At 38.5% G+C, this 25,550-nt stretch overlaps 1 protein-coding gene across 11 annotated transcripts in view; it reads right to left on the bottom strand.

Annotated features, from left to right (window-relative positions):
• The window catches only part of AMOTL1 (angiomotin like 1), a 275,805-nt gene that overhangs the window by 38,628 nt on the left and 211,627 nt on the right, over positions 1 to 25,550 (bottom strand). For all 11 annotated transcript variants that reach the window (XM_056794476.1, XM_016433903.2, XM_056794483.1 and 8 more), the window contains one exon: positions 2,294 to 2,439. In XM_056794476.1, the coding sequence (XP_056650454.1) occupies positions 2,294 to 2,439 (146 nt within the window). The remainder of the gene's footprint in view (positions 1 to 2,293; positions 2,440 to 25,550) is intronic.

Raw genomic sequence — 25,550 nt, forward strand, 5'->3', positions numbered from 1 at the left:
TTTTTCTCAACTTGTGAGGTAGGTACTTTCAGTCTCATTTTCCTTTTACAGAGGAAGAAACTGAGCATCACAGGGACAAAGGGTTTCCCCTGGGTAATAAATGATGGAGTTACACCTGAATAGAAGACCAGTGCTCATTCCATTATAACAGGAGATTTTTTTAAACCCATCATGATAATGGTTGTTTATACAGTACTTGGTTTTAAGAGGCTCACAGTTAACTTAAATAGAAGTTCTGGTCCAAAACTTTCTGAAGACTACATATGATATGGGAATCAGAATTGGAGTTAGAAGGAGAGCTATTAGAGATATTATTTAGAGATATCCTCCTATTTGAGATGAGGAAATTGACTCAGCAAGAGTCAATGAATTGTCCATAACCACAGAGCTGTTAAGTTTCACAGGTAAAATTTGAATCCAGGTCTTCTCAACCTTAGCTTTTTAACTACTACCTTTCAGGGAATTTCCTTGTGTCTTGTCTTAAAAAATAACTATAAAGCACAGGAAATGCATTTGAATGATGCTAAGAATGAGGAATCTACTCCATTAGAACTGTTCATTTTCCCATAGAAGGTGTCTTGCTTTCAACAACCATGCCTTAGGACATCAACAGGTCTACGAACCATCTTTGGCTATTATTTACTTAGCTGATGAAGTTCTGTACTGTTTATAGTACTTGAAGCAAGATTTCTTGGTGCTTGTAGGACCAAAGCATGGAATCTTAACCCCCATTTCCTTGCCTTTACCACGCTTCTGCCTTGGAACCAATGCACAGAATTGATTCTAAGATGGAAGGTAAGGGTTTAATAAGTAAATAAATGCTTGCTGATAAACTGATTGACCGATTAAATGCCTTTTGTGTGCCACACTGTGCTAACGCTGGGTTCTGAGACTCCATCCCATTCCTCCTCCCTGGCTGTAGGAAGTATTTTCTATTGGGGCATTTTTGTCCCTTAAGATTCTCAGTTGCTTCTGATTTCAGAAAAGCCTAGAAAGACCTCCATGAACTTATGCAAAGTGAAGTAGGTAGAACCAGAACATTATACACAGCAACAGCAATATTGTTTGATGAATAAGTGTGAATGATCTAGTTATTTTAGCAATACAACAATTGGAGACAATCATAAAGACTCATGATGAAAAATGCCATCTGCCTCCAGAAAACGAACTGATAGAGTCTGAATGAAGACTGAGATATACTATATTCCGTTTTCTTTCTCCTTTTTTTGTTTTGATTCAAGATCTCTTCCACAAATTAGGGAAAAGTGTTTTACATGATTGCACATGTAAAATCTATATCATATTACTTACTACCTCAGAGAGGGAGGGAGGGTTGAGAGGAAGAGAATTTGAAACAAAAAAATTTTAAGTGTTAAAGATTGTTTTTACATGTAATTGGAGGAAAAAATAAAATATTATCTTTTTAAAAAGTATTCTGAGCTGCTGCTTCTTTTATGGAATTGGTACCTTGTCCAAAAGGGTGGACTATGAGAAAGCCTCTGGGTTCAGGGCTACAAGAGCCTCAGGTGTCAGATGCCATTGAGAAGTTAGACTGCCATCTTCCTTCTTCTTTCTGTCTCTCCTTTTCCCCCCTCTGATTCCCAAGTTAGGATCTCAGGAAGAAATTCTAACTCCACCCAATCAGGTTTAAAGGAATAGGATTAGTTTTAAACTAGGATGGTTTGGTTCCTTTAGAAAATTTCAAGAACACAATGCTTGAGAAGGGTCAGAATTTCCTGGATGACAGATCTGGAGATAACTGGGCCAAATCCCCAAAATTGGATACAGTTTTGCTGCACGTTGTACTCATTCATCTGATTCTCTCACACTTTCCAACTTTCTCTTCCATTCCACCTCTTTTCTTTTTAAGACATTTGCCTTAGTCTGTGTAATTTGAATGAGACCGAGGTCCAAAAGACACAGCAATTGCATATTTTCCAAATTCATTCCAAGGCTGTTTTTTCTTTGCAAGCACTGATGATTTCCTGGCCCCAAGCTCATTTCCAGCTGGACACTCAACAACTTCTTGGTTCTTGTGTTAATGCCTGCAATCCCAGATGCCTTTTACAGTTTTTCTGGCTTGAGGCTATATAAACTCAATTTGTATTATTTTTATTTGGGAGCTTTCCCCATTCCCCACTCCCTCTCCCCATGGAACAACTCCAAAATTGGCACCAATTAAGGATTGGAGCTGAACTGGCTAGTCCAAGACAGCCAAGCTGAAGGTTCTCTTGGCTCAGCCTGTCCCTGCAGCCTTCCCTCCCCCCTTCGATGGAGTGGTGGAAGGCCTCACCTCTTCTTCCAGTTTGACGACCTTGCCTTGGGCGTTGTTCAGAGCCTGGTCCAGGATCTCAATATGCCTTCGCTGATCCTCACTAGCAGTACGGGCTGCGGCTAACTCCATCTCTAACTTCTCCTTTTCCTTCAAGTACTCTTTGTCTGGAATGGAGACAAGAACAACATTGTCTATCACAAATAACCAGGCACTGACTTGGGGCCCCCTGATTGTCTTGCTTTTGCCCAGGTATTAAAAAAAAAAGATATGAGAAACAGCGGAGGATTGATTGGTTCATATTGGTGGTCTGCATGTTAAGGAGCAACACAGCTAGGTTGACATACTGAAGGGAATGAAGGACTTGGAGTCAGAAAGATATGAATTTAAACCTGTATAACCCAGGAGGAAGTGCTTATCAGCTCTGGGAGGGGGCAGGGAAGGAGGAAGGGAGACAATCTGGATCGTATAACTTCAGAAAACTTCTGTGGAAGTTTGTTATTCCATGTAATTGGTAAAAAATAAAATAAAAATTTTAGAATTTAAACTTTAAAAATGTAATTAAAAATGAATTTAAATCTAAACTCAAATGCTTATGAGTTGTGTGACCTCTGGCAAGTCACTTAACCTCTCTGGGTCTCAGTTTCCTCATCTGTAAAATGAGCTAGAGAAGGAAACGGTAAACCACTCCAGTATCTCCAGTATCTCAAATGGGTCATGAAGAGTTGGAGACATTTGAAAAGTGACTGAATAACAACAACAACTTTTGCCCGGGGAAGGTGCTTAGACTTTGGGAGTTCAAAGACAAAAATGAAACGCCTTCCCTCAAGGTGTTCCTGTTCTATAAGGGGAGAGTACAATAAGAATTATGTTCTATAAGGAGAGGCATGAATACTCTAAGTATATTATACCAAAGAAATACGTAAATACAAAACAATTTAAGAGGGAATTGCCAGCAGTTGTGGCAATCAGGGAAGGTCTTCCATGGAAGATGAAGGTAAGCCCTGAAGGAAACTACAAATTATAAAAGATGAAGTTGAGAAATGGTATATTCCAGGCGAAGGGGACAACCAAGCAGTGTGGTGCAGTAGAGAAGGGAAGGACAGAGTCAGAGATCTAGGTTCAGGACCTGCCACTGATCTACAACTGCTTTGTGATCATGGGCAAGGCATTTACCATGCCAAAGGCAACTTTCTAAGAGTAGAAATTGCAGAGGTGGATCTATGGTATGGGGCTTTATGAGTCATTTTGTATACAAGCGTTTGATTCATTTTGAAAATGCCTTTGGGGAAGAGTTTCCATACCAGAATTTGGCTTAACTGATAAAATCCCAGGTCTCAACTAAAATACATGTGTGTATAAAATGAGATATACACACATGCATATATGTGTAGACATCTATATAAGGGTAGGAAAGGGCAAGGCAGACAAGAGTTAAGTGACTCATCCAGGATCACACTGCTAGGAAACGCCTGAGGCCAGATTTGAACCTAGTCATTTTTTATCTTTCTCTCCCACAGCCAAGGAGCTACCAAGTCTTACTGACTGTGCCTTTGCAATATATTCTGAATCAACTCTTTACTCTCTAGTATTGCCAGTCTAACAATTCACCTGTCCTCCTTTGTGTATGTCCCTTTACCAAAAGGGAAAGAGGACACATGATAGCAATGTAAAGGTTTTCTTTGCTCATTTAAGGAATCTTTTTTATGTTAACCTAACTTGTATTTGTGTCTAAATTCCCTCTATGCATTCATGTTTTCTTATTTTAGATAGAAATTTTCTATGCATGTAGCAGCTGGAATAAAGTGATAGATTACTGGACTTGGTTTCATGAAGCCCAGGTTCGAATAAGTGAGTCATTTAGCTTCTCTGAGACTCAGTTGGCACTCCAAGACTATGAACTGTAGATGGCAGGCAAACTGCCTACCATGGAGGGACTTTCCACCTTAATAACATCACAGGTCATTTATGTATTCCACTGTTTAAGGAGTTGGGGATATAAAAGCTCTCCCTCTCCCTTTAGCTTTGAAAGAGCTTATAATCACTTTAAGGAAATAGACTATATTTATAAAAATAAATAAATGAATAAGTAAATGAATACAGAAAGGAAGGAAGGAAGGGAGGGAGGGAGAGGAGAGAGAGAAAAAGAAAGAAAGAAAGAAAGAAAGAAAGAAAGAAAGAAAGAAAGAAAGAAAGAAAGAAAGAAAGAAAGAAAGAAAGAAAGAAAGAAAGAAAGAAAGAAAGAAAGAAAGAAAGAAAGAAAGAAAGAAAGAAAGAAAGAAAGAAAGAAAGAAAGAAAGAAAGAAAGAAAGAAAGAAAGAAAGAGAGAGAGAGAAAGAAAGAAAGAAAGAAAGAAAGAAAGAAAGAAAGAAAGAAAGAAAGAAAGAAAGAAAGAAAGAAAGAAAGAAAGAAAGAAAGAAAGAAAGAAAGAAAGAAAGAAAGAGAAAGAAAGAAAAAAGGAAAGAAAGAGAGAAAAAAGGAAAGAGAGAAAGAGAGAGAGAGAGAGGGGAAGAAAGGAAGGAAGGAAGGAAGGAAGGAAGGAAGGAAGGAAGGAAGGAAGGAAGGAAGGAAGGAAGGAAGGAAGGAAGGAAGGAAGGAAGGAAGGAAGGAAGGAAGGAAGGAAGGAAGGAAGGAAGGAAACAGACAATATTCTCAGGGTGAAATTGAGAGGGAGCAGCTCTTGGGTTTGATGTTAGCCAGAAGTTCACAAAAGATTTATTCCAGGACCTTAAATTGTGGTATAGAGGTGATTCTGGGCTTTCTAAGAGAATGCCAGTGCAGTATCAACTCTGGCAGTCTGGCAGATAAAGCCCCAGTGATGAGTTATTCTCTGAGGCACAATCTAACCGAGGTCCCAGACGCTGGTTGACCAGGGGATGCTAAAACTTTAGCCACATAAAGTCTGAAAGACTGTCTATTATGTTTGGTCTGGGGTTGTGGAAGGAGGACCTGCACTGATGAAATTATAGAAGGCAGTGTGGCACGGAGGGTAGGGTGGGTGTTAAATTTGGACATTGGAAGACTTTTTGGGTTTGAATTCCACCTCTACTCACTGTGTGGCCATAAAAAAGTCACTTAGTCTCTCTGAATTTGTTTCCTTACCTGTAAAATGAAGACAATAACACCTAAAATGTCTACTTCATGGAATGTTGTAAGGTCCACACATGGGATAATTTAGGTAAATCACTTTGTAAATCTAGTCCCATTAATTCAATATTAGCTATGATTATTACTGCTGTTCCTAGTGAAATAATAGATAGATATGTAAAGCTAAATAGCAGCCATACCACCTAATGATAATGGTATCCCTTAAAAACAAAATCAGAGATGCTCAGATCTTACCTTGGAATAGAGCGCCTCCTACGAGCCTATCCAACTCTAGTGAGATAATTGTTTACTTTTTTCTTCCACTTTTTCAGGGGCAATTTCCCTCCTACTTATGGGTTCCCAACCAAAGCCTGTTGGGCCAATGCATGCACAGGGTGCCACAAAGGCCAACTGTAGCTAACTCAGAGGCTTTAGTATCAATCTCTGCAAAACTGAATCAAACCTCTACATACAACATCAACTCTGGCCAGGTGCCCAATGGCCTTGTCAAGTCTCTGGAGTGCATCCAGACTTCACCAAGCTAGCATTCCTGTCAATGAATCTTTGGCAGGTCAGCCCAGCTAGCTTCGTGCCCAGCTGAGCAGAAAGTTCTTTTTCAAATAAATGGAGGACAGTGCCCAGCGTGGCATGAAGGGACCACAGAAATGGATGAGCTTGCAGAAGAAATGTCAAAATTACAGCTCAAACTCAAGAAGAGGGACTATAATAAAGGCTCCCCTTTTGTTGGATATTACTACTACTCTAATGATGTCCCATTGAGAGATGCCTCTGGATAATTATTGTAATAAATTAATGATAATGGTAATAAGAGCAGCTCACATTTACATAGTCCTTTAGGGTTTTTCAAAACACTTTCTAAATATTTTCTCAATTGATCCTCAAAACAACTCCATGAGGTATAAAAGCTATAATAATCCCCATTTTCCAGATGAGAATCCTGGGAATCACTGAGGTAAAGTGATTTGCTAGGGACCCAAGAGCCAATAAGTGTGTGAGTCAGAATTTGAACTTGAGCCCCATTTACTACAAATCCAATTTTATTTCTCAGAGAGACTCTTTTTTTAAAATTCCCCAAATGTGTTATTTTTTTCAATGCATTAAAACTTCAAGATTGAGCATCAATACAAACAAGTAGTCTTGTTCACTAATTTAATAAAGTGCAATGCACAAAATATCCCACCATTTCGCATGTTTCTTCTAAGTTCCCATTAGAATTTTCTGTCTACTCGTCTGCATTTACATTTTTTCTTCATGTGATCATAGTACCTCTTCCAGCCCTTTGAAGAAACTGAGGATGCCTAGAGAAAAGGAGGAGGATGCTATCTGAAGGCATTCACAATGCTACCATGTAGGACAGGGACTGGACTTGTACTTGTTGGCCCCAGAGAAGTTGCAAAACGAAGGAATTGGCAAGGAAGAACTTCCTGGCATTGGAACTGTCCAAAACTGGACTGACCAGCCCTTAGATAGTGAGTTCCCCTTCCCTAGAGGTCTTTAGGTTAGAACTAAATGGTCACTTCTCTGAGATACTGCAGAAAAGACATTTCTTCAATACAGGTGTCCTTGGAGGCCTCTTCAAACCAGAGATTCTAAGATATTTTAAATGACGATGGTAAGGCCTGACATGAGAACCCAACCTTTTTTCAGGGATAAGGGACCAAGTCTTCTTGCATGCTTCTGAGAAAAAGGGCCAAAACTATTTTCTTTTCTTTTCTCTTTTTAAAAACCTTACCTTTAAAAACCAATACCAAGTATCAGTTCCAAGGCAGAAGAGAGGTAAGGGCTAGACAACTGAGGTTAAGTGACTTGACCGGGGTCACAAAGCTAGGAAGTATCTGAAGCCAAATTTGAACCTAGGACCTCCCATCCCTACCAAACCACTTAAGCTGCCTCTCAAAATTATTTTCATAATAATACCAAGAATTTTAAAATGTCTAATATAGTAAACTAAAATAGATACTCCCCCACATTGGGGGAACCTCAATAATTTTTGTAATACTACCAAGAACTTAATTAAGTTAATCAATCAATTTAGTTTTAATTAATTAATTTGATAATTTATTTAATAATCAATTAATATTTATATTTAATAATTTTTAATAAAATATACTTTATTTTATAATATATTTAATTAAAACTATATTAGACAACTAATATAGTCAACCAAAATAGATTACCCTCCCACATTGGGAGAACTTCAATAATTGTTAAGAGAATAAGAGGGTCCAGAGACCAAAAAGTTTGAGAGCTGCTGCTGTTGTAGCAACACCATCTCCTGCAATCCCCCAACTGCCAGAGCCTTCCTTCCCAAATTCCTTTGTCTTTATTATTTATTTATTATTTTATTTATTATTTTATTAACATTAACTAAAATTTTATAGTTTATCTGTTTTTTATATGTACTCATCTCCTTTATTAGGTTATAAGTTCCTAGGGAGTAAGGACTGTCTCATTCTTTGAATTTCTTTGTACTTGTTCCTCAGTTTCTAGCACAGTCCTTGCCACATAAAAAGGGCTTAATAAATAACTTGTTGATTGACAGAGTCACGCCTCTGGTAGGAGTACGGACTCGGCAGCCTTCCACTCCTCCGACATGTCTCGAGCGTCTTGCCATGATGCCATTAGCCGTGTTTGCAAGGACATGACTTAGCTCTGCCATAGCTTTGGTTCTCCCTCCCCAGCTGGTGAGTCAGGAGAGGCCAGGTTGTAACCCTGCTGTTCTCAAGTGGGCATTAATTACTAGCCTTTCATCAGAGCTTTGGCCCCTGACAAGATGTGGTTTCTGATGAGTTGTTCCCTAAGCACTCTGGGTCAGAGGAGCCCAAATCTTCAGAGGCTGCTGCTGCCAGCCTTATCAAAGGGTGACTAAATCCCTGGAATGCTGGGTAGGTAATAAGATAGGCTTTACTCGCTAGGCTCATTCTGATGCAACCTGAGAGCCAACCCATGGCAGACGGCTTCTCCAGGGCCTTAGACCTTTCTAAAGGAATGATCAGTATTTTTTTTTTAAGCGGGGATGAAAATGGATCCAAACTGCTGTTACTTTGTGGTCTCCATCAATGCCCAAATTTCAAATGCCAGCATGACAGTGCAAGCACCAGCTCCTGCTGTCACTCACACAAAGTCCCATACAGCACTGTAATGTGCACCCTGTGGTCAGGTCTCTGGCTGGAGAGGCTTAGTGATCATAGATCATAGGAGCGCAGATTTAGAGTTGGGAGAGACCTTCTTTGGAGGTCATCTGGTCCAAACCCCTCATGATGCAGAGGAGTAAACCGAGGCTGAGAGTCACTAAGATAAAAGTGACTTGTCCAGAGTTATATACAGAGTCTCTGGCAGAATTTAAACTCAGGTCCTGAAATAAAGAAGCAGAATAGGCAGATTGGGCAGTAGAATTCAACAAATGTGGGTTTTTTTTTTCATGCTAACTCCTAAATCTGTCAAATAGACTAGTCACCTGTGTCAGAACAACCTTTAGGAGTGAAGGAATAAATATATATATATATTTGATTTGAATTTTTTTTATTTAATTAATTAATTTAGAATAGTTTTACATGGTTACATGATTCTTTCCCCCCTCTCCTCCCACCCCCCCCATCCTGTAGACAACAAGCAGTTCCACTGTGTTTTACATGTGCCATTGATCAAGACCTATTTCCCTATTATTGATATTTGCATTAGGGCAATCATTTAGAGTCTACATCCTCAATCATATCCTCATTGGCTCATATGATCAAGCAACTGTTTTTTGAAGGAATAAATATTAATGATGTTCAAACCACAATCAGGCTCCCAAAAGTCTTACCAAAGAGGAGGCCAAGGGCCAGAAATGGGGCAGGATAGTTGGACTGTAGCACTAATAGTAGGGATCAGGATCCATTGCCAGAACAAAGGTTCCAGTGCTCAGTATCACTGAATGAGGTGTAGAAAATGGAAGGACAGCACTGATAACAAGAAGTATACAAAGAAGGGAAAGGAAAGAATAATGTGCAGCTTGATTTTGCAATTCCTATTTCTTATTTTCTTTCTACTCAGTTACTTAGGATCATTGATTAAGATTTAGAAGGGATCTCAGAAATCATCTAGACCAATCTCTTCATTTTATGGATGGGGAAAGTGAGGAAGAGAAGGGATTTGCTCAAGGCCACATGGGCAATGTCATTCTGGCTCCACCATTTATTACCTATATCATCTGGGGAAGTGTCTTTCTATGGGAATCAGTGTATCATGTGTAAAATGCAAGGATTGGACTAGATGGCCCCTGATGTCCCTTTCAGGTTTAAAGATATGACCCTATGCTCTACCTGTCCTTTCCTGTATGTTTTTCCTTCTGTCACCATTATCCAAAAAGCAAGAAGCAGGAGTTGGGATTCACTGGAGAGGCAGCATAGTACAGAACAAAGAGTATGGTATTTAGTGAGTTTAGATACTGCTTCTAACATGGACTGGCCATGACACCTGGGGTGAGCCATTTTAACTCCTCAAAGGATGTTTATCAATTGGGGAATGGATGAATAAGTTGTGGTATATAATTGCAATGAAATATTATTACAAATGCTATAAGAAATGATGAACAGGATCTTGGAAGATTTAGATAAACTGATGCATAGTGAAGTGAGCAGATTTATATAATTTATATAATAACAAGATTTAAGTACTTTGACTAAAGCAATGACCAAGCAGAGGATGGTACAGGATATAGAATGAGATATATATTTTGGACATGACCAATGGAGGGATTTCCTTTTTTTGACTATGTCTATTTGTTATAGGATTTTGCTTTTCTTTGTTCTTCAATGAGGAGGAGGGAGTCAGGAGGGAGAGAAAAGTATATTTTTGTTCATTGAGAAAATAAAATTGGACTCAAAAAACATTATTCTTGTTTTGTTGTTGAGTAATGGAATCCAAGGATCTAAATATTTGAGGCCATTAAAATTCACTGCCTAAAACAGGATTACTCATAAGGAGTAGGTGTCCAAATTAACACTAGGAACAACTTTTTTTTTTTCAGATTCCTTCTTATACTTCATTCACTAAGTTTTAACTGGATTTCTCTGATGCACTATATACTAATTTGTTAAAAAAAAGATGTTGGAAAAGGATGCATTTTGGGGGATAACTACATTGTACTGGGACAGGTAAAAGGTCAGCTATGGAATCAGGTTCATTAAATGATTCCTGTTTATTTATGCGAAGGAAAATTTGGAGAGGGAGGTGAGAAGTCTAATGAATAGATGTGAGTGTAGGAGGGTGGCATTTAATTCACTTCTACATTTACAAAACTCAGCCTGGTGTAATGGTGCATATCTGTAACCCCTTGTACTGAGGGAGGCTGAAGCTGGTGAATCTCTTGAGCTCAGAAGTTCTAAGCTGCAGTTAATCTAAAGTAAATTGGGTGCTAAAAGACTGTCTGCCCTTTGATCCAGCCATAGCACTGCTGGGTTTGTACCCCAAAGATGTAATAGGGAAAAAGACTTGTATCGAAATATTCATAGCTGCACTCTTTGTGGTGGCAAAAAATAGGAAAATGAGGGGATGCCCTTCAATTGGGGAATGGCTGAACAAATTGTGATTTATGTTGGTGATGGAATATTATTCTGCTCAAAGGAATAATAAACTGGAGGAATTCCATGTGAACTGGAACGACCTCCAGGAAGTGATGTAGAGTGAAAGGAGCAGAGCCAGGAGAACATTGTACACAGAGACTGATGCATTGTGACACAAATGAATGTAATAGACTTTTCTACTAGCAGCAATGCAATGATCCAGGACAATTCTGAGGGACTTATGAGAAAGAATGCTATTTACATCCAGAGGAAGAACTGTGGGAGTAGAAACACAGAAGAAAAACAACTTCTTGATCACATGGATTGATGGGGATGTGATTGGGGATGTAGACTCTAAACAATCACCCTAGTGCAAATATCAATAATATGTAAATAGGCCTTGATCAATGACACATGTAAAACCCAGTGGAATTGTGAGTCAGCTAGGGGAGGAGGGTGGGAAGAAGGGAGGGAAAGAACATGAATCTTGTAACTATGGAAAAATATTCTAAATTGATTAATTAGATAAAATTTTCAAAAATAAAATAAAGTCAATTGGGTGATCACATTAAGTCAAGCATGGGTATGGAGGGAAGAGGAAGTGGGAAAAGGGATGCCACTAGGCTATCTAAGGAGGAATTAACCAATCCAAGTGGGTTGGTTAGAGGAGGTCAAAGCTTCACCAGTGGGATTGAGTGCACTTACAGATTGAGAGGCATGGGGAGCCCCAAATAGTCAAAAAACATTTATTAAATGCCTTCTATATGCTAAGCAGGAACAGTTAGGTGATACAATAGATAGAGTGCCAAGTCTGGAGTCAGGAACACTTGAGTTCACATCTGGTCTCAGATACTTCCTATCTGTGTGACCCTGGGCAAATCACTTAACCCCGTTTGCCTCAGTTTCCTCATCTGGAAAATGAGCTGGAGAAGGAAATAGCAAACCATTCTGGGATCTTTGCCAATACCTAAATGGGGTCATGAAGAATTGGGCACAAATGAAGACAACTGAACTGAATATGTTAAGCCCTGGGAATACTAAGAAAGATAAAAGATGGGTTTTGCTCTCAAAGAACTCAGACTTGCTGCCCCTCCCCAAAAGAAGCCCCAAACACTCCTCAAAATATTTACAAAATGCCTAGGGCACTTTCTGCATCAAAATATAGCAGACAGAGTTATCAGGACAGAGGAAAAGAAGTCCACTGGTCCTCCAGTCAGGAGGTTTTGGTTCAAATATTACTTTTGATGTTTAGTACCTGTGTAGTTTTTAGCAAGTCACTTAACATTCCTGGGACTCAGTTTCCTTAACTCTAAAATGAGGAGAGATGAATTTGATTGGCTTTTGAAGTCCCATTCAGAGCATTATATGATCTTTTGACTCATTTAATGCAAAACTGCCTTCCCTGGGCAGAGGGTCAAATGCAGCTGGTTTTACTCACTTCATTTTGCATCACTTCATATAAGTCTTTCCAGGTTTCTCTAAAATCATCCTGTTCCTCATTTCCTACGGCACAACAGCCTTCCATCACAATCATAAACTTGTTCAGTCATTCTCCAATTGATGGACAGGTCCTCAATTTCTAATCTTAAATGGCCATGGCAAGACTGGAAACCCAATAGGAAGTGGCCCGTGTTCTGAAAGTCTCTCCTGGGTAAAGGATCCTTATGGCTCCTCTAAAAGATCTTTAACCTTCCTATTCCCAGGCCTCCTGGATAGGTTGCCATGGTTTCTCCAGGCATCTCAAGACTAGATTGTGAGTGGGTGGTTAAATAGGTCCATTAACAAATGCAGAGATAATCCTATGAGGCTCTCAAAGGGCTGAGGTAGTGAACTGTTTTTTAAATGAGTTCCTTAAGAAAGAAAATTAAGAAAAGAGGTTTACACAAAGAAAAAGTAATGGAGATCTTGTAGAAATGGCTGTTTATAAAAAAGTGCACAAGGAACGGAAAATGTGTGTCAAGCCCAGAGATGGATCGGTTACCAATGTTCTCAGGAGTTGCTCAAAAATTCCTTACCTGAATTTAAAGCCTGATTCAGATAGGTGGAAACTTAATCATGGAAACTGAATATTGGGCCAGTTATTCATTATTCTCTTTTATTTTCATTAGTACATGAAGTAAGACAAAGAATTTTAACAGTGAAGGGGACAGATACGTGGGTCCTAGCCTCCATGTAAGGTTTCCAGTGGGGAGAGCTCTAGTCATAAGACCCTGGTTTGAATTCTGACACTGCCATCAAGTCACTGAATTTAAATCTTTGACAGTCATTTCCTGTGGAAACTTGGACAAGCCATGTAGCCTCTGTAGGCCGCGGTTTTCCTTTCTATAAAATGAGGGAGTTGTACTGAGTGAGGGCCTTACTGGCAGCTGGGCAGCACAGTGCTCTGGCCACCACTGCACCAGGACTGACTGGTCAGGAGACTCATTTTCCAAAGTGCAAATTTGGCCTCAGACACTTACTAGCTGTGGGACCCTGGGCAAATCGTGTAAGCCTGTTTGCCTTCATCTGTTCAATGAAATGGAGAACAAAATGGCAAACCACTCCAGTATCTTTGCCAAGATCCAAATGGGGTCACGAAAAGTCGGAAATGACTTAAAAAAATGACTGAACAACAACCAAGGGCCTTTCCAGGTCTCTGCAGATCTAGGCTAGCCCATTCCCTTTCACATCATCTCATATTCTTGACTGCTCTGAAACAAAATAAGCAAACTATTGGGACACACAAGTCTGGGAAATGGGTTCTCTGAGTGAGAGGAGATAATGATTGTTGATAAACTTTCTAATTCTGGAAGCCTTAAACATATTGTATTCACTAAGAATTAGGAGAAATGATCAAACAAGGTGTTTTCTAACCTTCTAACTGGAAAGAAATGAAGTCTGGCCACAGAATATCACTAAAATAGAGATGGAAAACTATATTTTGATGTGATTTGTATATTTGGTTTTCATCTCATTTTGGGGTTTAGAGTTTTGTGGGGGAGGGAAGTGTTGCTGTGACTTTAAGTCAAGAAGTTTGGAACTAGAACTTAGGAGAAAGACTAAGGTTCAACATATTGGTCTGGGAATCATATTCATAGAGATGATTATTGATCAAAGTCACCAAGTGAGATAGAAAGAGCAGAAAGTGAAACCGAAGGTATACTTTTTCCTAATGTAGAAAAAAAGTGTCACTGCATCATAGTTTTAGAGATTGAAGGAATGTTGGAGGCTTATATACTTCAAAACCTTCATTAGAAAGAAAAAAAAGCTAAAGCCCAGGGAGCTTTAAGTGACTTGTCAAAAGTCACACAGGTAGTAAATTACAAAGCAACATTTGAACCCAGGTCTCTCAAACTCAAAAATTACTCTTTTCTCAGTCCTATGCTGCCTTCCAAAAATCAAAATATACCTAACAAACTTTTTTTTAAACAGGCAGTAAGAATGAATCAGAAATTAAGTCAATCTACCTGAATTTAAGGAAAGGAAAATTTTCTCTTCCCAAGGGCCTATTCCCCTTTAAAGCATCTTCTATCTGGGGAAGGGACTTGTTGCATGACACACATCATTCTAGGTTGGATCAGAATCTTAACAAAGTTAAGGAGGGAACTTGAGGAACACAGTTACACATAGGCTAGTAGTCTCCCTGCCCTAGACATGCACAGCGACTTCCACCTGCTGCTTTGTATCTAGTCTCAACAGATCCTTCATCCTTTTTCCTTTCTACTTTTCCAAGCTATAGTCTTTGTAAATAAACACATGCAGAATTAGTATCCAATAAAGACTTTGTTTTTAATGGTCTGCATATTAAAACTTATTGTATTTAAATCAAATATTCTTCCATTCCACTCCTAGCCCCACCAAATTTCTCTGATTCTATCAACATCTAACAGTATTGTCCATACATTTTAGGAACTCTAAGGGTTACAAAACAATTTACAATTATCCCCAGATGAAGCATATCCATTCATTTTCTCTAACTTATTTTTGTTCTTGGTCTGAGGAAATTATTGATATACGTAGATATAAAATATGTGTGTTTATACATTATATACGTGTTCATATATTTTTTCTTTGCATTGCATATTTAAGAACATTTACTTATACTGGGAGATTAATTCTAAGTAATCTACCAAGTATTTGAAAAGTCTATATCAGATAATCAACAAGCCTCTTGTGTTAAAAATGACTCTTGTGTCTTAAGATAGAAGAAGAATTCAAAATGACCAAGTATTAATTTAAGGGGTAGAAATTAAAATAATGAATCCCAAGAGTTTTGACCATGTTACTCTGAACACCATGTATCCTGCTACGTGATATGTGCACATTGATGGGATGGGATAAAAGACCCAGCAATTATAATGAGTATTCCCCAAGCCCTTCTCAAGGGCAAAATTATGAGGCCGGTAAGATTTGACTTTTTATGCCGTTCCCCTTTCACTACTACTTGGCTGCCCAGGCACCAGGTACCCACTATGGAGCTATCTATGCTCCAGACCTTTCTTTTTTTTTTATTTTTTTTAAACCCTTAACTTCCGTCTTGGAGTCAATACTGTGTATTGGCTCCAAGGCAGAAGAGTGGTAAGGCCTAGGCAATGGGGGTCAAGTGACTTGCCCAGGGTCACACAGCTAGGAAGTGGCTGAGGCCGGATTTGAACCTAGGACCTCCCGTCTCTAGGCCTGACTCCCAATCCACTGAGCTACCCAGCTGCCCCCACTCCAGACCTTTCTTAAACAACCTCTCCTCACCTTCCTCCAGCCAAACGTGCATCCTTGGTCCGATTCCTTTAGGGCCCCGAAGCAGTTTTGTAACATAATGGATAACCAACCAAATGAAAGATTCCTGCTAACACAGTCATGGGAGATAAAGATGACATCATACCCTAATTGTATAAGTGGAAAGAAACTCAGGAAACTTCGATTCCAGTCATGGCTCTATCACTAATGGACTATGTGGTCTTGACTAAGTAAACTTCTTCAGGCTTCAAGTAGCTTCTGGAAGTGTAAAATGAAAGGAAGAAACGAGAACCTCTTTTTCCTTAGACCCTATGTTTGCCAAATCCATTTCAAATATGGGAGATTCCCCAATACTAAAAACCCCCATTCTAGCACTAAACAAGTCCTGAATGAATTGTTAATAATCCTTTTTTTTTTCTCTAAGAGGCTCATTGATTGGGAGTCTAAGGCAATATGCATTCAAGGTAAGAGGAAAAGGTAAAAGGTTTTTTGAATCATAAATGTAAAGGAAATCTCACTCCTTTTTCATTTTATCTGTTTTTCCCAGGCTTCAGACTAGAGAGCTTTCAACCCTCTCTGACAATCATTCTCTGCTTTTCATTTCAATAAAGAGGCATCTGGATACAGTAATAATAATTAAAAAAAAAAAGTACTTGGAAGTCAGAGGACTTGGGTTCAAATTTAGCCTCTGTTTAACCTAGTGACCTTGGGTAAGTGGTCTAATCTCCCTGGGTTTCAGATCATCCTCTGTAAGATGAGGAGGTAAGGCTAGATGGCCTTGAAGGTCCTTTTTGTGACTTAGGTTAATGATACTATGAGATACATTCAAGCCCATCCTATTTTTTTGTATTGATGATTTACTGTAGACCAAAACAGTAAACAGCAGCACCAAAAGTACAAATAAACAAGAGTTGTCATTAAAATTTAATGGGGTAATTAATGTCTTTGCTATTCAAAGGGAGTACCTTAAAAATCATCTTCTAAGACAATCTTCTCTTGGTTCCTGAATATCACACAAGCATGTGATTTCTTATTGTATTTAGCAATCTAGCTTGTAACCAACTCCCTCTCTACCATCTCAGGAAAAAGATGGACTGGGTGACTGACCAGACTCAAAGATTAGCAATTAATTGATTGCATTTTTATCAAATGAGACTGGTTCACAAAATTAAATAAAAAAACAACCTAAGATCATAGAGCTAGAGCTAGAAAGTCCAAGTCCCTTAGTTTAGAGATAATGCAACTGAGGCTAAATATTTTGTCCAAGGTCACACAGGTTATAAAAAGCCTCAAGGACATCATTTGAACCCAGAACTTCTAACAACAAAACTAGAGCTCTTTCCATAGTGCCACATTGCCTCACAAGAATTAACATGTAAGAGCAAGTTCCTTCCCTTTGCCTTTATCCATCCACTTCCCAAGTCCAATTACTCCCTCTTGACACCAAAACCATCACTTTCTCTTCCAATCAGAGATCCTTTCCCCCAATGCTTCTACAGCCCTACCATCCAAACCAAATCAAGTCTAGAAGCCAGAAGCTTAGCCACTAAATCAGAATTCCCAGGGATCACAGGTCTTCATCTCTCCCTAGGCTATTTTCAGTCCAACCATTAGGAAAGTGTAGCCACCCCCTTTGCTTTCTCTGAAAATTGCAATCAAACCATAATTATATGCAAACAAATCTGGAAAAGGTGTGTCAATGGATTACCCTAGCTATCCACCATCCCCATGATGCCTCAGTCCACATCATCCTTCCTTGGATCCACTCCCTAAATGTGTTAACTCTCCCTGTTAGAATATAATCTCCTTGGAGGCAGGGACTGGTTCTCTTTTATATTCATATAACCAGTGCTTAGTATATTGCCTGGTACATTGTGCTAAATAAATGCATTATCATTCATTCATATAGGCTCGTGCAATCACCATTTCCCGATTCTGACTTGTCAGAAAAGCTAAGACTTCCTTGGTGCCAATGAAGACCCTCTGAGGCTGCTTCCAGTCCCCAAAGAGCTCTTGATTCTTCTACCCACTCTCAACGCAGGTTTTAGCCTAGGCTCATTCCTATGAGTAGAGGAAATACTATAGTCCAGCCCTCTAGTTCAAAAAATGGTCCAAGCTATTTCTTGCCTTCTCAATCAATGAATAGAGGAGGGCTGGAAGGAAGGAGAGAATTTGAAACTGAAAATTAAACATTTAAAACTTAAAAAAAAAATGAATCATCGGCATGTAAAGCCATGGTACTGTTAACAAAGCTTCGGGATTCCCCATAGAAGTGTTTGTCTCAGTGGTTTGTAGTTTCAGTAGGGAAACTTTTAAACTCTGTTACGGTGATATGAAAAAGGGATTTATAAAGAAAACAAAACAAAAGCACAGCCCTAAATTACTGCCCACACTGCACTTGTGGGGATAGGAATCAAAACAAGACCCAAAGGCAACTCACTCTGTCATGCCTGTATCTTTAAGTAGGGAAAGTCACTGTCTAATTTGAGTCACTGGAATTTTGCACTTGGATAAAAGATATGTGTGTGTATAAACAGAGACCCTGCAGGCTGCCTGCTCTTCTGGTTGTCATGAAGGTTTTTAGTTTCTCCACACTGCCTGTCAAGGATGATCAAGTGGCCATAAGCAGTGACAGGCTTCACACTACAAATTCAGCAGAGCTCTGCATGGATGCTCTGGCATGTGGTGGGACTCGGGCCCATTTCTTCCTAGTCAATGGAAAAAGAGCTAAAATAGATATGGAGGATGGGTTAGGAGCGGGAGTGAGATGACAAAGGTCCAGGAAAGCTTTAAAGAAAGTGGAAAAGTGGAAAAAGAACAAGGGAACCATGATTCGAATTTCACGTTGGACACTAAATTAGTGAGCAATCTTAGGCAAGGCACAACTCCTGGAGCTTCAACTTCTTTTTTTATATATAATCTTTTCCAGTTACAATTTTAAACATTTATTTCCTAACATTTTGAGTTCCAAATTCTCCCCCTTCTTTTTTCCCATCCCCTCTCCCTAACAGCAAGCAATTTAATCTAAGTGATATATGTGCAATCATGCAAAACATATTTCCATATTCAGTCTTAATTTCTTTATTTGTAAAATGAGATGATTGGACTAAATATCCCCTGAGGTCTCTTCCAGCTCCATATTTCCCATCTTACAGTTGCATTATATACTTCACAAATAGAAAAACCACATGGTATGGTGGACAGAGATGCAGTGGATGGAGCATTAGGCTTAGAGTCAGGATGACCTGAGTTTGAATTTGACTTCAGCCACTTACACCCTGGGCAAGTCATTTAACCTCTGTTTGCCTCAACTTACCTCAATGAAGACAATAAAAACATCTACCCGACAGGGCTATTGTTATTCAGTTGTTTTCAGTCATGCCCTACTCTTCATGACCCCATTTGGGGCTTTCTTGACAAAGATACTGGAGGGGTTCACCATTGCCTTCTCCAGTTCACTTTACAGATGAGGAAACCAAAGCAAATAGGGTTAAGTGACTTGTCCAGGATCACACAAATTTGAAATGAGGTCTTCTTGACTCCACTCCCGGCACTCTCCACTGAGCTACCTAGCTGCTTCTAGTATCAAATGAGAGAATATTTGTAAAGTGCTTAGCACCCTGCTTGGCATAAAGTAGGGACTGTATAAATGCTAGCTATCATTCATTTTATTAGCCTTGTAGTCTGAAAGACATAGGTTCAAATCCCATCTCTGATATACACTGGCTGTGTGATCTTGGACAAATCACTTAACCTCTCACTTTCCTAGACAACTCAAGACTCCAGCAATTACACTGACATAGTACATAGAGCACTGGACTTGGACTTACAAATATCTGTGTTCAGATCCTACTTTGAGTACTTATTAGCTCTGAAATCCTGGGCAACTAAACCAATCTCTAACTCAGTTTCTTCATTTGCAAAGTGAGTGAATTGGACTTGATGACCTCTTAAGGTTCTTTCCAGCTTTAAACCTATATGAACTATGAGTTGTATCCTAGTTGCCAATCTTCATTAATATAGGCAATAGCCTCACCTGGTAATCCACAGACTCATGAAACCATAAGCCTGAACAAGCGGGGAGGGGGGAATGATCATTACGGTTCTAATGCCCCTCAGAGGTTGGGGGGTAGCTCTGATACGTGAGTTAGTAAAGAGATGGAGTTATTGATTGGTTCTCCACACCAATGAAATCACAGGCCTGAACCTTAACCCCCCCAAATTGTAAAATGCCCTTTCCATTCATTACTATTCCTCATAGCTCTGGGAGATGGGCTCAGTGGATTGGTTCCACTATTACTGAAGAGAAAATGGAGGTGCAAGGAGATTAATTATCTTATAACAGGTCACTAGGTGAGTTAGTGACAGAAGATTGGAAAGTTCAGTCCCCAAATTTCCTCGCTGACCCATATGCCCTGGCTCTGAACCTGAGTCCATAAGGTCAAGATTAAAGAACACCCTTAGGTAAAAATGTAATAATGACAGCACATATTTATTTAGTCCTTTCCTCTCCAAGATGGATTTCCAACATATAGTCAGTAAATTATCATTTCCCCTGGTTAAAGAGCAACTTTGTCACCACTTCAACATGGTAGACACTGAGTCCAAGAGACAATCTTTGCTTGACCCAATCACATGTCTTAGATAGAAGACTCATATTTGGCTAAAATAAATTTTGAAATCAACAAATCTTGAAGACAGAAGGTCAAATAGTCCAATTCATATCTGAATGAGAATCTCCCACTCATTTTTTCAGATGACCAGAAAGTCCTGTCCACCATTTCTAATACAACAACCACAGTGTAGAAATGAAAGTGTTATAGGGTAGAGAGAGAATCATTCTTTTACTAAAAGTCAACTTTTTTGTAACACTCTACCCAAATGTTTAGTTGGTTTTCCTGTAACCCCTATAAGCATAGTTACATTTTAGAATTAAATGAATTAAAACTTTGTAATTTGAGGATTACTGTTGAGAATTGAATTACATTCCTTTTTGATACCTTTTTGTTTGTATAGTATGCAAGCTACTGACCCATTTATTGACAAACAGTATAATAAGCAATGATGATAATAAATGTTATCTTGATGGGAGATCTGTCTCAGTTTACTCTCTTGTTAAAAATTCTACTTCAACATTCCCATTAAAATGAAAGCTCTCTGATGGCAAGAGCTATTTCTGACCCCTTTCTACATCTTCATCATTTACTTAGTTCCTGGCACATACTAAGATCTTTAAAAACAAATGCATGTTGACTAATTGATTGATTAATTATGATCTAGAGTGTTTCTTAATCAGGTTGGGAATCAATGCATTGCATTAAAGAAAAGAGAAAGTTGGGGTGATGCTAGGCTCAATGAGACAAATTTTCAGTTTATTCTTCATAAAATGTCAGACATATAAAAAAGGACCCAATTGGGAGATAAAGAGAAGTAACAACCCCACATCCTGGAACAACATCTGTTCTTTTGTTTGAAATGAAGATAGATGGAAGCCAACATAACTTGATGTAATGAAATCCAATGAGCCATCAGCACAATTTTCCTTGATATTCCTATACTTTAGCTGAGTCAGTGTCATTAGTGCTGATGTCTTTGTCATTTCTGATATGCTTCCCATCTGGCATTGCCAGGAATAAGAAACTTAGAAGAGCTTTTTATCATATATTATATTATATTATATTATATTATATTATATTATATTATATTATATTATAATTATGTTATGTTATGTTATGTTATGTTATGTTATGTTATGTTATGTTATGTTATGTTATGTTATGTTATATTATAATTGTTCAGGCCCCTTGAGGACTCAAGGAGTATCACCAAACCCTTAGCTCAGGGGGGTGGGAAGCAAGTAAAATATAATAGCAATGAAACATGTCAATATTTTTGCAAAATTCTGAATTTAAACCAGCCTCTAAATGAATGTAGCCCAGATCGTTTTTCTTTTTAAGTTTTTAAACCCATGTGGATTCTAAGAGAAATCAAGCCCATATGTTTCTGACTCATTTACCCATAACTCACCAAAATGTTGTTTTATAAAAATCACTAAAAATCCAAGAAGCCCTTGGGGTCTTTTTTGTTTGTTTCTTTTCTTTCTTTCTCCCTTTTGTCTAAGCCCCCTTTTTCTTAGAAAGAGAAACATTACCCGTTGCCCTTTAGAAACTAACTCAAACAGGTCTCAGTTTGTTTGGAAGCTCCAAACCCAAAGTGTCAAAGGAATTCCAAAGGTGGCAATTTTTGTCTTCTTGTCTTTGTTTAACTGACATGAAGGAATGCAAACATGCCAGGACTAATGAGATCTTTACAAAATCCTAGCAGTTCATTGAGAAGTCAAATTAGAACCCCAAAATGGTGAAATTTCACCCTTCTCCATTACAGTAGTTACCCGTTATACAACACTTTAGTTTCCAAATGCCTGGCCCCAAAGACCATAAAAAGTTTGTTGGAAGACTTTGTCCTGTTATTTTTTTCTCAGAGAAAATAATCAGTGAGGTTTAATCCCTTGGAAAACATGATTACAGTTCTCTTTTCTCAGGCATATTTAAAACTTAGAAATGACAATATAGTAAGAAATCATAAGAAGTAATGTAAAAAAAGACAGTGAGGTATGTTGAGACAGAGGGTCAGTTTGAGAGTCAAGAAAATCCTGTGTTCAAGTTCTACTTCTGAGACTACTGGCTACATAACCCTGGCTACATAACTTGAGTTCTCAGTGAGTATGTTCAAACTATATATTTACAGAACTGCCTCTCTTAGAGGTAGACTTGACTGTTGAGCTACTTTAGTAGAGGGGATTTCTTGACTAGAAGTTGTTTATATACCAATAAAATTATAGTTCCAGACCCCCACCCCTCCCAAAAAATGAGAGTAAAAGAAATAGATCTCTTTCAGTTCTGGTAGGCATAGTTCTGATGGGTGTGATCCAAATAATCAATGGAGTATTTATGTAAAAGAGAAAAGAAACTATTTCCCCAGGAAGTGGCTGGAAGTCTTATGTATAAGCTGGATGTGGACAAGCTGATGTCCACTCTGTCATCTTTGTCTTTTAAGCCAGGAAATCCTCTTTTCTTAAAAGGGAAAAAAAATCTCAGTTTTCTCCAAAAAAGGTGATTGTAACAACAGAGAAGGACAAGGTAGGTTTTAAATAAAAGGGAAGGAAAGAAAATATAAGAATGAAAAAAATATCTTCACATTAAAAAAATTCTAACTAGAAAACTAAACAATACTTTTTGGAGATGGTGAATATATTCTATTAAACATAGTAACTCTGAAAGAAGAAAGGGACTGAATTGAATTAATTTAATACTCTTTGAGCTAAAAGGAAGCCTGGTCTATCTGGATGACCATGTTCTTCTTCAGGAGTCAAGCTGAAGACTTGATGCACTGACATTCAGTCTTTCTAAAAGGAAACAAAAATCCAGAGCCTTACTGCCTTTGTAACTTCTCTACCCCAAATAGAAACGTCAAGAGGACCATACATAATTTTTTAAAAACTGTGAGACAAATAGTTCTTCTTCAGTAGAATTTCTCATGATCTATTTGACTAGCCCTGAAGGAAATGCTTAGATGGTAGCTTTATATTTAGGTATAGAGAAAAGATGGAGGTGTTATTTTTCATTTCCCAATCATCAGACTTCATTTCCCCAACACCTAAAGTAGTTGCTAATGGCTGTTTAATCTGATCTTATTTCCTTGATGGGATAATAATCCCAAGGTATTCTGTCCTAGACTGAAGATACATGTGTGCCATATTTTAGAAATTACATTGATAAGCAGAAGAACATCTAGAGAAGGATGGTGAAGGAACAAGATGAGGACTGGTTGAAGAACTTGGGAAAATTTAATTTAAAGAAATAAAGTTTGGGGGAATCCATGATAAAGAACTCAAAGCATTTTAAAGACAGTCATGTAGCTGAGAGGTCAGGCTTGTACCCAGAGGAGAGAATTATAAATATATACATAACTGTCTTCACATAGTGAAGAGAAATATGAAATATCCTCAATGTTAGAAAAATGTCCTGACAATTAATAGTGATAACAAAGTGGGAGAGTAGAGGTAGAAGTAGAGTCTTACAGGAATTCATGTGTTGGAGAGAGAACTCGCTCAGGAATAGGTGGGAATAGCTGTGCCCCGAGATCCCTTCTATCTTTAAGAATCCACAATCCTGTTATACATGGGACCCTGGGAAGTGGCTGTTCTGCTTTGCCTTCTTCTACACCAAAAGAGTGATCTGAAAGGTATGACTTCTTACACAGGTGATGGATATATTTGTGATTTACTCTCACAACAAAACTTCTACAAATCTGAAAGGACATTACAAGCAGCAACAAGAGAATGTGGTTTAAAAATAAAAAGACAGAACATGGAGAAAGATGAACTGGGTTGAGTCTCTGTTTTGCACTTTCTAACTAACTGTGATGGCAGGCAAGGTATTCAGTCTTTGAGAGATTCAATTTCCTCATCAGTGATGAAAATAGAAATAATAATTCTTATGCTATCAACCTCCAACAGTTCCAATTACCACATAAACTGTTACCACTATTTTTGTTGGGACTTAATTATTAATAGACTGTGCCACTATGAGCAAGTCACAAGTGGCATCCCAGGCCTTTATTTTCCCATCTGTATTTTATAGTTTCTGTATCACCAAATAGTAAGTAAATTTATTTGTGTGAGTCATTTCAGTTGGGTCTGACTCTTCATGACCCCATTTGGGATTTTCTTAGCAAGGATACTAGAATGATTTGTCATTTTCTTCCCTAGCCATTTTGCAGATGGGAAAACTGAGGCAAACAGGGTTATGTGACTTGTCCAGGGTCATATAATTAATACGTATCTGAGGATGGATTTGAAGTAACAAAGGTGAGTCTTCCTGATTCCAGTCTGGCACTCTTTCTACTGCTCCAAGACCTCCTGAATCCCTTATTAATTAATGGTCAAAAGATCTCTTTGAAGGGCTCAAGGCTAGGTCAACCAGACTGGGTCTGCCTCTCTCAGATCTAACCTGCCACGTCTCTATCAAGTGGCCATAAAAAAGGGCAGGAGTGGGTACATGAACATCTGTGCTTACAAAAGTGAAGTTCAGCACACAGAAAAGCTATTCATTGGCCTCTCCTCAGCATCTTTATTAATACTAAATAGACAGCCAGGTGGCCCAATGGATAGAGTGCTAGATTCAGGGAATCCTGGGTGAAATCTGACTTCAGAAATTTACTAGCTGTATGGTCCTGGGCAAGTCACTTAATTTGTAATTGCCTCAGTTTCCTCATCTGTAAAATGAGGACAATAAGAGCACTTACCTCTCAGGATTGCTGTGAAGATCAAATGAGATAATTGTAAAACACTTCATACTTGGCACCTAATAAAGACTATAGAAATGCTAATTATTTTTATTCTATCATGTCTGCAAATGCTAAGTGTCAGTAACACAGACATGTGTGACAATGACAACAAATGACACATGAGTGTTGCTAAGGATTGTTTGTAAACTTTTAAAATCTCATTTCAACTTCATGACCACCTTGTAATGTAAATTAAGAAAGGTATCTTTGTTCCCTCATTTTAAAGATGAGAAATTTGAGATTTGCCCATAGACTCACTGCTAGCAAAAGGCAATCCCAGGTTTCCCCAGTTTCCAAGTCCAATATTCAACCCACTCTGCCTCTCTAAAAACATGACTGCTGTGAGTCACAAAAAATACTTTCATAATTTCTTTTGCATTTTTTCTCTCTCTGGTCAGAAGGAAAGATATAATCACTTCCATCGTACAGATGAGAATTCAGAAGCACAATGATTTAGGGCAGCCATGCACAGCTGGCTTAAGAGAAATTCTAGAAGCTCCATCCCTCCTTTATTCTCCTCATTTTGTTAAGGGTTCAAAGAATGTGTGGGTTCATGACTGCAG

This window comes from Monodelphis domestica, chromosome 4 (assembly GCF_027887165.1).
Source record: "Monodelphis domestica isolate mMonDom1 chromosome 4, mMonDom1.pri, whole genome shotgun sequence".
In the NCBI taxonomy this organism is placed as follows: Eukaryota; Metazoa; Chordata; class Mammalia; order Didelphimorphia; family Didelphidae; genus Monodelphis; species Monodelphis domestica.